This window comes from Aythya ferina (genome assembly GCF_964211825.1).
Source record: "Aythya ferina genome assembly, chromosome: 2".
Taxonomy (NCBI): domain Eukaryota; kingdom Metazoa; phylum Chordata; class Aves; order Anseriformes; family Anatidae; genus Aythya; species Aythya ferina.
Genome location: NC_140297.1, coordinates 3,288,073 through 3,301,592, shown reverse-complemented (window position 1 = coordinate 3,301,592; position 13,520 = coordinate 3,288,073). Strand labels below are relative to the sequence as shown.

At 39.7% G+C, this 13,520-nt stretch overlaps 1 protein-coding gene across 15 annotated transcripts in view; it reads right to left on the bottom strand.

Moving 5' to 3' along the window:
* Positions 1-13,520, bottom strand: part of OBSCN (obscurin, cytoskeletal calmodulin and titin-interacting RhoGEF) — a 184,565-nt gene that overhangs the window by 99,793 nt on the left and 71,252 nt on the right. For 14 of the 15 annotated variants that reach the window (XM_084509857.1, XM_084509867.1, XM_084509870.1 and 11 more), the window contains 10 exons: positions 11,633-11,899; positions 10,599-10,865; positions 9,734-9,997; positions 8,906-9,172; positions 8,272-8,535; positions 7,020-7,286; positions 5,731-5,997; positions 4,152-4,415; positions 3,142-3,408; positions 2,000-2,263 (listed from right to left, as the gene is read on the bottom strand). In XM_084509857.1, the coding sequence (XP_084365983.1) occupies positions 2,000-2,263; positions 3,142-3,408; positions 4,152-4,415; positions 5,731-5,997; positions 7,020-7,286; positions 8,272-8,535; positions 8,906-9,172; positions 9,734-9,997; positions 10,599-10,865; positions 11,633-11,899 (2,658 nt within the window). The remainder of the gene's footprint in view (positions 1-1,999; positions 2,264-3,141; positions 3,409-4,151; positions 4,416-5,730; positions 5,998-7,019; positions 7,287-8,271; positions 8,536-8,905; positions 9,173-9,733; positions 9,998-10,598; positions 10,866-11,632; positions 11,900-13,520) is intronic. The other variant, XM_084509862.1, reaches the window with a different exon arrangement.

The window sequence follows — 13,520 nt, the reverse complement described above, 5'->3', positions numbered from 1 at the left end:
GAGAGAGGATCCAAAGAATAATGGACATTTTAGGTTAACTTTAATTCTCTGAAAAAAATATTGTAGCAATACACTCATATTTGCCAAGAGCTATTCTCTTCATGAAGGAGAGGACCAGTGTAATTTTTCTTGAGTTAAATTAGTAAGTTTCACTGATTGAAACAGTATATGTTGTACACCTTGATTTTATTAAAGCTCTTATCCTGAAATAATTCTAAGGAGGAAGCACTATCAGTTGGAAAACCAGTCAAAAAAAATCAACTAGGATTTACAGTCACAATGAAAGAACAAGTTGAGCAGAGTACTTCAATACTCTGGAGTCTAGTAGCATTCAGCATTTTCATTAGTAACTCAGACAATAAAATGTAGAGCAGTTTTACTAATTTGGCAGGTGATCTCAAGCTGGGAAGGGAGAGAAACTGAAAGGACTTTGTTAAACAGGATTAGGAATAAGATCCTCATGAAGCAGTGGTGAAAAAAATAGGCTGCAATTCAGCAAAAGCAGGTGCAAAATACTGAATTTAGGAGCAAATAATCAGCCACACCACTACAAGATAGGGAACAATAGGCAGCAGATCTGCAGAGAGAGGTTTGAGGTTACAAGAGATCACAGCACAAACACAAGTCAAGAAACGTAATTCTGATGTGAATAAAGGAATCATCGTAATAGGATGTATAAAATGGAGTCTCATATGCAAGACACATCAAGTCCTTCCATTCTACTCCAGTCTGGAAAGCCTCAGATGGAGCGCTTTAGTCCACTTTTGGCCACCACAGTTTTAGAAAGATGTGGATTAACTGAAGATGGTCCAGAAAGTAACAAAGATGAGCCAAAGTCTAGAAAACATGACCTGCGAAGAAAGAGTGAAAGGAATGAAGTTGCTTAGTCCAGAAAAGAGAATACAGGAGGAGACATGAGAAAAATTTTCAAATCTGTAAAGTCACAGAAAGAAAATAATATTTCTCCATGTCCACAGGACATGGGAAAAGAAGTAAGGATATAAGACAGCTCAAGAAAGATTTTTGTTGGCATTCAGAAGAACTTTCTATCAGTAATGACAGCTAGGCAGTGGAATGAGTGCCCAGGGGAACTGCAGATTATTTACCATTAGAGTTTTCAAGTGCAGGCTAGATAGGGATGATGACATGAGGCTTACGGATGGACTAGATGACCTGTAGATGTTCTTTGCAATTCTGTTTTTCACAGCTAAATTGGAAGTGCAAGATTAAACCCATCCTTGTGTTACAGTTAAATATCAAGATGAAAGTCTGGGCACTGAAGCAAAGAAATCAACTCATACTGATTTTTAAAGTGAGAAAAATGGCTGAAACTACTTGCTACTCTCCTACATTACTTGTGGAAATAAAGTTCTCCTCTTTCAAAGAAAGTTTACAGATGAATTTGACTGGGGACTGTGAAGCATTCACATTTCATAATGCTGAGTATTCTGCAATAACAGAATACAAATCTACATGACTGTCAGTCATAGCTATATAAAAAAGTTGCATTAAATCGAGTTTTGTTTGCACTATTCATAATAACCTGTGAAATCCTAATGTGACTTGAAATCTAAGATCACTCTTTTTTAAGAAGTACAAATCTGCCTGCTACTCCATCTCTCTAGGTCCAAGTCAAAAGTATGTAAACAAGAACAAAAAATGTAAGCATGTGGAATCCTTCAGCCTTCAGTGTGAAACAAATCAATACAGCCATGCACCAAAAAGAGCAGGGAGAAGAAAATGGGTAAAACGTTAGTAAAATTCATGGAACCATAATTCTCGTTAGAATTAGATACAAATCACAATAAATGAAAATAAATAAATAAAAATTTAATAAATAAATAAATGCATTACAGACAGAATTAATGATGTCAAGATTAGAGAAAGAACTCAGTGTGTGTCAGTACTGAGGCTTCCAGAGGAAGACAGGAGAAACACCACACAAAAGTATAATTTCTAATTTCTGTGTTTGTGTGTTTTTGTTTTGTTTTTCTTTTACCGTGCACTGTTAATGCTGCAGTAGTCTTCTCATCTCCACAGACACAGGTATACTCCCCAGCGTCCTTGACTTCTAAAGCATGGATCAGTAGTTGTGCTGTGGTACCCTCCTGTCTCATAGTATATTTTTCACTTGATTTGAGCACTTTGTGTTTCTTTTTCCACTCCACAGAGGCAGCCCTAGATAGCTCACATTGTAGTGTGGCTGTTCCACCTTCTGTGGCTTCCTCATTCTTCATCTCTTCCTTGAAGCATGCAGGCAAGGCTGAGGAGTTCAAAATGAGAAGAATGTATGACCATAGTAGCTATCCAAGTGACTACTTATCTGTGGTCTGTGGACCGCATACGACAAGTAAAACCTTCCCTAATCAAACTAGAACTGATAATCCCTTTGAGAAACATATGATGGTGACTCTGGGAAGTTGGAGAACACCTTGTTCATAAGGCAGAGCTTTTTACTATGACATGGTCTATGGCATGAAATGGAGAAACGTACCAGTCAATTTCTTCAGACTCTGCAAGACTGTGTCTTGCCTTACTTTGGGTACAGCTAGCACAATGGAACACAAAGCCTAACTGCAGTGTCTAAGATCTATTGCAGTGCAAATCATTACTGAAAAAGTTCATAAATTAAACCATATCTGAGGCATCAATCTCAGTTTTCCATGAGATTTATCCTCAGATAATGATCTAGAACTTGACATGATCAGAATTAGAATTAGAATTAGATCAAGTTCTGATCTAGTGATCAGAACTTGACAGTGAAATTATTCTCAAAAAATGTTTAACACCACATTGAAAACTATCTAAAATAACTCATCACCAAATTCTAATACTGTCAGTTTTGGGATTGTAATGTTTTATCAACCAACATCAGAATAACATGACTTTTCTTTTTTAGCAACTACTGCTGCACATGAGCATCAAAAAGTGACGTGGAACCTAGATGAATAACTGAATTTTTTGCAAGAAATGCCTGACCTTTTCCTGGTATTGACCACTGTATTCAGGGCTTTATGCCTATGTCCAACCATACGTAGCTAAATTCATGAGTACGTCTGCAATTTCTAGGCTGATCCTATCACGTTTTTAAGAAACAGCTGGTCGAAATAATCTACTTCATTAGTTATATGAGTTTTTTACCATTCACTTTTACGGCAGCTGTAGTTTTCTGATCTCCGTAACAGCATGTGTAATCTCCAGCATCTGTCAGATCTAAGTCACGGATCATCAGCTCAGCAATTGTGCCCTCACATCTTATGGAGAACTTGTCATCTGGCTCTAGGACTCTGTCTCCTTTCCTCCATTCCACAGAGGCTGCAGGCTTGTTCAGTTCACAGCACAAAGTGACTGTACCATTTTCTGTGGCTTCCACATTCTTCAATTCTTTTTTAAAATGCGGAGGAAGGGCTGAAGATCACAGGTGAAGAGAGAGCACTTTAAAAGTGAGGAAATACTGCATCTTGTCTGCTCCACTGGATTAAAACCCTTTAATCTCTAAAAGTTTTGATTTAAATATACAGCACCCAAGAGACAAACAACAACAATTTTAGGGGCATCCCTGCCTTATTCTTTGTGACATACTCCTTTCAGCATGTATAAACTGAACTGGAAATCAGGATTGCAGAACTATGACTCCAGTACTGGGACGTATGTTTTAAAGACATTTTAAGATATAAACAACAGAAAGCTGGCCCCAAGCTTTACATGAAATTGCACAGCTCTGTCTTAAGATCAGATGAACAATCAAAAGGAATGCTATGTTAATTAGAATTCCAGGCTGCAATGCATCTTCCTCACCTATCTCTCTCAACTGTTATCATAACAGAGCACCTTCCAATTCTATTCAAGAAAAAGAAGAGAAATCTCTGTGATAAGCCTAGAAATCAATTAATGGAAATACTGGAAGTGCTATTCATGACCAAGGTCATCATTATCTGCTTCCAAACTCAATTAACATGATAGAACAGAGACAGAAAAGACTGTGTGATGCTATTTATCATTCCCAAGTGACAGACTTTCAGTAAAAGATATTTGCAGTGGTTGACACAGCTGTCATAAAAATTTAAATAGATGGAATCAAGACTTGTTTGTGATCCTACATGAGCGCACAGATGACAAAAAAAAATCCCTATTAAATTTATGTATTTTACCATGCACTGTCAGGGATGCAGTAGTTGTCTTCTCTCCGCACACACACGTGTAATCTCCCGCATCTTGTTCCTTCAGGTTATGGATTGTCAGCTCAGCAATGGTATCCTTCAGCCTCATTTTGTGCTTGTCACTAGGCTTGAGAACCTCTTGCCCTTTCTTCCACTCCACTGGAGTGGGTTTGGTTAGCTCACACTGCAGAACAGCTGTCCCGCTTTCTGTGGCTTCCATATTGGCGAGCTCTTTTTTGAACAGTGTAGGCAAAGCTAAGGAATATAATATAAACAGAGTTCATCAAAATCATTGACTGGACCTTGAGGAACCTAGGACTAAGTCCTGAGGCCTGTCCTTCACTATCACAGGAAAACAAAACATGCAGTCTCTGTAAGCAGTCATCTTGCACTAACTAACTGACATTAATTTATGGAGTACACTTGCCATTTCCCTGCTGATTCCAGTAGTCTTCTCTACCCATTTCAGTCTGAATTCATTTATCTTGAACATTAATGACTTGAATTCTTATTGAAAGACATAGCCCTTGGTAACAGCACTGCTAGCTGGAGATCTGCACATGAAACACCTTTCCTAACACCTTAAATGATGTTTCTTGTTCAGAAAAAGGAAAAAAAAAAAAAAAAAAAAAAAAAAGTAATATAAATTTAGGTGCACCTTTAAGCCATAATTTTCAAGGCCACAAAGGCTCTAGTGTGAGGAATACAGGTGTTTTTTCAGCACTCTGCAAGTTGCCTTGTGGTGTGTCACCATAGCAAAAAGGAAGTGACTTGCACAAGGAAGAAAGTGTCAGCTCAGAGGAAGGCAAGAGCAGAACTACCTTTGACTGAGAGAAAGAAGAGGTAAAAGTGTGTAAAAGCGTGCTAAGAAATCTGAGAGAAGAGAGTTTGTCTCCAGCACTTCATCCTTAAGATATACCTTAAATAAAAACATTCCTTTCAGTTACTCAAACTCTATGTCAACTGCTGCTACCGGAGGTGTAACCAAAGGTTTTCACTATTCACCATGGCAGATACAGGAACATATTTTGCCTAACTTCTCTCTAAATTGGAACCTTCAGAGTAATGGCTTGTTGGTGGTGGTTTTTGTTCATTTGTTTGTTTTTTTGAAATTGCCATTTAATCAGCACAATGTATCATGGTCCTGCAAAAGACAGCCATTCTCTCCCAAACAGAGAACAAAAATCTCTTGCTAACAAGCTCAGCACCCTTAATGAACATTCCTCCAATCCACTGATATCAGTGAGACACAAGGTACAATCCTTCTGAGAACAAGCGATTTGCTAGATGCCTAGACGCTTTTGGCCTTACAAACATCTGCCTTTTCACTCTAACAACATGCAGAAGGGTCTAAGATAAGAAACTCTCACAACTCTACGCTGCCATAAGGCCATCAGTGTCTAACTGACAAACAGTGGGAGACAGAATGAAATACGGTCAGGCAGCAAACCAAGAAAAGGCTGCAGAATCAAAACATCAACATGGGTGAGAAGAGATCTGTCAGAGAAAAGGGGGATCTCTGAAATGCTGCTATCATAGAGGAGAAGGTTTTGTTTGTTTGTTTTTTTACCATGGACTGTCAGGACAGCTGAGGTCTTCTGATCTCCACACACACATGTATATTCTCCGGTATCTTCTACTTCCAGATCTCGGATCAACAGCTCTGCAGATGTCTCTTCTTGTCTCATCCTATACTTATCACTTGGTTTGAGTGTCTTGTCCCCCTTTTTCCACTCCACTGGGACCCCGACCTTGCTCAGCTCGCAGTGCAGTGTGGCTGTTGCACCATCTGTGGCTTCTCTGTTTTTCAAACCTTCTTTGAAAAACGCAGGTAAAGCTGAGAGACAGCAATATGAGCAGTGAGATGTAATGCTCCAAAGAGTTAAAATTAAACTCTGATGTTTAATTTCCCTTTTCCTTCTTATCTTGAATTGGTTTATCAACACAAGAACATAAATTGTCAATAGTGTCTGTGAAACAGTATGAGGAATGAAATTACTGCAAAAGGATTTACTGCTTGCAGTAATCCATAGAGATATTTTACATGTACTCAGTCACAAACCAACAGAAGTAGAAAACCCATTTTTTTTTTTCTGTGAAATTTCAAAGAAAAAAACTAATTTGAAATTTCTGAAAAAAATTGGTTTTCTCACATGAAGTTTTAAAGTGTAGTGAAAGGAGGATATTTACTACGTTTTCACAAACTTAAGTAAATGAGACGACATTCTACATTAAAAAAATGAAACACTGAAGTTTCATTCTAAATGTCAGTTTGAAATGAAATTGTTCATTTCAGTACATGATGGGAAAACAAGCATTTTCACTTCAACTGAAATATTCTTTCAAATATGTCAGTTGCGGTAAAAATCAAAGTTTACAATGAGCCTGACCATCACTTAGAAAGTTTGGTCTTGCTTTACACTGCAGAGTAACTGCATACAATGACAACTGGCCTGTATATAAAAGCAACTTGTTGTCCCAGGAATAAAGTATGGGAATAAGATTCTAGGGAATTACCTCACCTTTCTGAATGTGATGAAACCTTAACACCACTAAGTCATAAACCATTTTAATGGGCTTGATCGTAACAGAAAGTCTGATAAAGGAAAAACAAAATGATCAACTTTCACTAAAATGGTAGCAGCCATCCCGGTTGCCTATCTTCTTTGAACTTGTATTTTGACACCCCTCTTGTGCCATGCACACCAGCCACGCTGACGTCAATAGGAACAGTTCATTGACATCAGTGGGCTGTGGGTATGGGCCTGGCAGAAGGAAGGAGGATAACCAAGTGTCTGCCCAAACGGACAGAGAAAACAAGAGTTAATTTTAGGATGTGTCTTGTTTTGTTAGTTTTACCATGTACTGTTAAAACTGCCATAGTCTGCTGGTCTCCACACACGCAGGAATAATTTCCAGCATCCGTCGTGTCTAGATTTTGGATTATAAGCTCAGCAACGACACCTTCTCGTTTCATTTTATACTTGTCACTTGATCTGAGGGTCTTCAATCCCTTTTTCCACTCCACATTAGCAGCAGCCTTGTTCAGCTCACAGCGCAGAGAGACACTTTTACATTCTGTAGCTTCTGTATTTTTCAGTTCTTTGGTGAAAAGAGTGGGTAGGACTGCAGAGTAAATGGAATACAGACACAGCATCAAAGCTGAGAAAGCCTGGCCCATGACCAGTAGGTCATGGCCTCTTGTCCCTTGTCTCCCTGAACCTGCATGTCACTAAAGTCACAAAACCTTCTTCACACTCCAGGATTGTGTTCAATCTCTAACAATTCACAAGAGATTTCAATTAGTTTCTTTTTTTTTTTGGTCCTCTCACTTTAAAATTTGTTTTGAAAGCCGTGTTGTTTCTCTACAAACTTGACAAGTCATTTACCCTTTATTTTATGCATCACAAAATTAAAGGGATAAAATTAAAATAAAGGGCCATACATCAGTATGAGGCCCAGAGCATTTTGTTTCCCTGGAGGAAAGCACCAGTTCTACAGAAGTGCTTAGATCATGGCACTGTCTGTATTTTTGTAAATGTAGCTCCTCAAGTAAAACAACTGTAAACATGCTGTTGGCTTTCTGTAGATATACAGGATATCTTCTGGGAAAATTAAAACAAAATTGGTATAAACAAATAAATAAATCTAGATGTAAAAGGCCTGGGAACAGCAGGAGCATAATAAAGAGTATTTTTTTCAGTAAGAATCCTTATGTAGCATCACATGTTTTTGAAAATTTTTATCACTTAGGAGCAACAGGTGTAGCAGTCTAAGTAAAGAAAGTAAAAAATTAATCTCACTTTTAGGACAATCCCTATGGGAAAATTTTTAAACAGCAGGTACACTGGACTCAGAGATTGTGTTGAGCTGGGACTTGTACTACACTTGTCATTCAAACATAGTACAGAGGAAGAAAAATAGCACATCAAGAGGGGATCAGGTGGAGGATGTGCAGAGAGAAAGAGACAGAGGAGAAAAAGAAGGAAAAAATCAGCAAGGGACAGAAATGGAAAGCATGTAGAGATCAGATGTAACAGGAGAAAAAGAGGAAGAGTTCAGAATTATGTAGATTTACTTGGGAGGATGTGTGTAGGGAATTTCTTTTTACCATTTATTGTCAAAGCAGCCGTAGTCTGTTGATCTCCACACACACAGCTGTAATCACCAGCATCTGTCAAATCCAAATCCTGGATGATCAGCTCCACAAAGGGGCCTTCCTGTTCTATTTTGTATTTTTCACTTGGTTTGAGGACTTTATTCCCCTTTCTCCACTCAACAGGAGCCGATTTGCTCAGTTTACAGTGCAAAGCAACTGCCTCACCCTCTGTAGCTTCCTTGTTCACCATTTCTTCTTGGAAGAGGATAGGCAAGGCTGAAGGATGCAATACCAACAGAGATGGAATCAGAAATATATCAAATTGATTTAGGCTTTTCTGTGAATTAATGGACTACAGCATATTCATTTAATCAAATGTACTACTGCTAGGTGGATACAGTTGTAAGGGGGAGGAAGATCTCCTGGAGCAGAGAGAAAAAAAATAGAGAAAAAAATATAGGACATTGCTGAGCTGTCTCAAAGCTCAAAAAGCACAAGGGAATATTATCTACTAGGGTGACTCTGGCTCCACAGAGCTACCATAAAACTTCTTCGAAATCATACCGACCAAACTTCAGACAACCAGCAAACACTGTCAGACACACTAAATTTGGGGCTTAATGAGAAACATGGGTAGAATGTTTACCATTCACTCTCAAAGTAGCTGTAGTCTTCTGGTCTTCACACACGCAGGTGTAACTGCCAGCATCGGTCAAGTCTAGGTCTTGGATTACCAGCTCAGCAAAGCGGCCTTCCTGTCTCATTCTGTATTTGCCATTTGGCATCAGCACCTTTCCGTCCTTCCTCCACTCGACCGAGCTGCCTGCCTTGCTCAGCTCGCACTGCAGCGTGGCCGTTCCACTCTCCGTGGCTTCCTCATTCTTCAGCTCTTTTTTGAAGCGGACTGGCAGGGCTGAGAGACGCAGAATGAACAAGGGATCGCAACCCAGGGCCCTGCCCAGCACCTCTGGTCAGAGGCTGAATTGTGATTGATCAAATACTTATCCTAACACCCTCATCCATAATCATACCCTGCCTTTTTTTGTGGCTGGTAAAACCCACTCTCTAGTAACTCTTTCTGTGGAAATCAATCTCAGATTTGATCTGGATCCCACATACAAAGGACAAACTCATCCTCATCATTAGAAGTAATGAACTCTCCTCAACAGAAAACCCCAAGGAATCTTTTTCCATACTAATTCAGGAAAGCATACATGCACGTCAGTACCCTTCACTTGAGAAGGGTCTCTGAGAAGACATTACAACAAACACACATGCAATATGGGGCATAATGAAAACAGATCGTGGACAGGAATTGGGGAAAGAAGTGACACAGCAACATGAAAAAATGGAAAGATGACAAAAGTAGATGCAGGACATAAAGGTAGGTGCTGAAAGAGAATGTACAGAAAGGAGGAGGGAAAGGATGGACAGAAACATTCCAGAGTTTCTTGGGTTATTTCTGACTTTTTACCATTCACTGATAAAGCTGCTGTGGTTTTTTGGCTTCCCACTACACATGTATAGTCTCCAGCATCCTTTGTGTCCACATCATGGATCAGCAGCTCAGCCACTGTGCCCTCTTGTCTCATCCTGTACTTGTTACTCGGCCTGAGAACAGTGTGCCCCTTCCTCCACTCCACAGGGGCCTCTCTGCTCAGCTGGCAGCGCAGGGTGGCTGTCCCACCTTCCAGAGCTTCCAGGCTCTTAAGCTCTTCTTCGATGAGTGCAGAGACGGCTGAGGAATGAAGCATTCTCATTTTACTTCAGGAGCATCACTACCAAGTGGTCACCCCATATGGGACTTAAAAAGCTGAAACAAATTCGCTCGGCACAGCTAACAAACCTTTACCTACCTGCACTTCCAGGACTCTACTTGCATTTACAATAGCATGCAATGAGTTTTCAGGGGAAAAAACAATTATTTTGCAATAATTAAAATATAAAAATAATTACTCTGCTGCTGCCCAAATGCTGTTGGTCACAGATATATGAAAAACTTGCTCAAGAAGTATAGAACAGAACTGCATATTATTTAATAAAGCATGTGGCTGAGGCCCTTCTTACCTTAGAGCTCAGGCAAGTGCCTCTGTCTCAAGAAGAAAGCAGAATGGTTATTTCAGAGGCAAGAAAAGGTACCTTGTTATTAGGTCAGGGACATTTGATTGTTATGTTTTAGTATGAAGTTATTGTCCTAGAAAACAGATAACATAATGGACACAGCCAGAGCTGCCATTCGTTTATATGGATCCCTTTTTTTTCATGAACACTCACTGTAAATGTGCAGGACCATGGCAAGAACAATAACAAATGGTCACAAGCAGGTGTCTTATTCCTACCATGGATTTTGACTTGGGCTGTGGTCTGCTGGTCTCCAGTGTCACAGGTGTATCTTCCCGCATCTTCTGGCTCTGCATTATGAATCACCAGCTCTGCCACTGTTCCCTTCTGCTTCATTTCATATTTGGCACTTGCCTGGAGTGTGGCTTCTCCCTTCTTCCACACCACAGTGGCATCAGCTTTTGTGAGTTCACAGCGCAAAGAGACAGATTTCCCCTCTTCCATTTCCTTGTTCTCCAGGGGTTGTTTAAAAAGGACAGGCACAGCTAGAATACAGAACCAGGGATCAAGACAAGCCCCCTTGTCTTGCTGTACAAGTGCCCCGTGATAGCTGTCACCCCTAAAAACAGTCCTTTTTCAAAAGGGCAGAGCAGTCCTAAACTGCTAGTCCAATTAATTCCTTGTTGCTGCAGGGCTCTGATACAGTACCTATGCCCTAATTCTATCTCCATCATAAAATACTTTTGGAGGCTCTCACTCTTTTTTACTAAAGCTGTCTGTATAATGGCATAGGGGAGGACTGACGGCATCTGCGGGCCTTTAAAAAGGATGTTTGGGGGACTTTGGGAATCTAAGCATTAATCAGTTGGCCACCTGCAATTTGCTAGGGACCAGACCTAACTGCTGTGCATTCCTGTCTGCGCTTACATGTTACATTTTCACATTCTTCCCATGCTCTTATGCTGCTGGTCTCAAACTCTAACTCCGGTCTTAGTCACAACCATGTAAAACAGCTAACAGGTCAGGAACTCTGGCACATACAATACAGGAAACACACCCCCTGCACTTATTGTGGGCTTGGTGGGAAGTTACAGATTTAAACTCCCAGATGTAGAACATAAAGTTACATAAAATGTATGTATGTATAGGTACACACAAGTATGCAATATTGCCATTAAATTTTAAGCATTAATTTGTAGATGATACTACTACAAAAAGAAGTGCTGTGGTTTTGTTTGTTTTGTAGAAAAAGCCTGTAATGCTATAAAACAATGCATTAAGAAAGTGCTGCAATGCATCCAACCTTGCCTACCATTTACTTTCACCTGAGCAGTGGTCTTCAGTTCCCCAGCGGTACAGGTATAGTCCCCAGCATCTATCGATTTGACATCTCGAATAATGAGCTCTGCCACAGTGCCATGCTGCTTAAATTCATGCTTCTCACTGGCATAAAGAACAGTGTCTCCTTTCATCCATTTCACTGGGGTATCAGGTTTGCTGAGCTCACAGGTCAGTTTGACTTGCTTTCCTTCTTTAGCTTCTTCATTTCGAAGCTCTTTCTTGAAGAGAACTGGTACTTCTGGAAAAGAACATTGCGCATGTTTAAGGAAATGCACGAGCTTGAAAATCACTTTTTCTTTTTTGTTTTATATACATATATATTCTTTTTATTCAGGTAGAAAACCACAGGAATGAAAATACACTAGCAAACAAAGCGAACAGATTCTTACAAATCACATCTGGCTGCCAGAACTTTATAGAGAAGTCTCAAAAATATTCAGGACTGGATGCTTTTTATCTTTGAACCACTATTTGTACTATTTAAAGACTTTGCTGTTATTGTTGTTATTAACAAAAGCAGCAGATGCTGCGACTACTACTAATGACTCAAAGAGTGTACAGCTGGTTTCAGTACTTTGGGCATTAGCGTGCAATTTCAGTCTTAAAAGGTCTTTAGCAATGGCCTGCTGCTCAGTTATTTGATTTTTTTATGTCCTGTCTCCTCAGTAGTAAAGAGGGCACCAAAATTATGTAAAGTAGCGCAGGGGCACTGTAAAGGCCTAGCTGTGAGTGGAAATGTCCTACTTCAGCTTCCCTGTGCTATTTTGGAATGACAGCAAGATATGTGGCACAGAATACACAAACAGAAGCCAGTTCCACCAGTGCAACTTAGCCAAAATCTTGGTGGTGCAAGAAGTCAGTCAGGGATGGCAGACACTGAGCTACATTGCAGACTGGTAGTCAAAGCTCAATCACTGGCACAAAAAAAAAAAAAAAAAAAAAGTAAAATATAACCAAGGTCACCTCATACATATGCACAGAAAACACAAATAAATGACAAGGCACCTTTTATCATGGTTAGCAGTGTTGATTTCTTATTATAAGAAACCAAGACAGATTTTCATCAGACATGAATGTGGACTTAAAAACAGCACAGAAGAAACACAGGACATGCTGGACACGAAAGGGTCCCTGGGGAGATTCCTATGCAGGCTCTATCACAGCCTGGGACTCAGGACTTTAAGGTGAACTACTGCAGAGACAGCATTTCTTGAGGAAAAGGAGGGAGGAAAAAAGGTCTAATAGTGTGTTTTTATGAATATGGAGGCTGGCTACCAATTCATGATGTATTTGTCCTGTGGCTGTTGAAAACTTACAGTCTATTCTTCTCTTCTCTTTTCATCTTTAATTTGTGGATACTTACAGTATCACATGAATATTGAATTTTTCTGCTATTTTTGTATTCTGCTATTCTGATGTGACTTATTAGGTAAAGGAATGTTACAACACTACAATTTGTTGTAGGCATCCTTACAACTTGATTCCTCTGCATCTACTAGTGATCTGAATACATGTTTTTAAATGCTGCATCCATCCACACCCTTCTGGGTGAAAGGACAAATGGGGCAGTTGTGTAACACTCGTTATGAATGCTTGTTTATTTTTTATCTAACAAAAAAATTCCTCTTCATCATGGGTAAGATCCAGGTCCTACTGGAGTCAACGCAGGTCCTTCTTTTTGTGTAATGGGTTATGAGAAAGCTAAGGAAAGTTGTAAAAAATCTGGACCCGTAACTATCTGCTATCACCTTCCTAACATCACTCAGCTGTTCTCTTTCATTGCACGGCAGACCTCAGCCTTAAACTGGTCTGTTTTTTTGTGCTCTGGGTGAGCAGCTTGCCTTCCCTTGTTGTGCTCT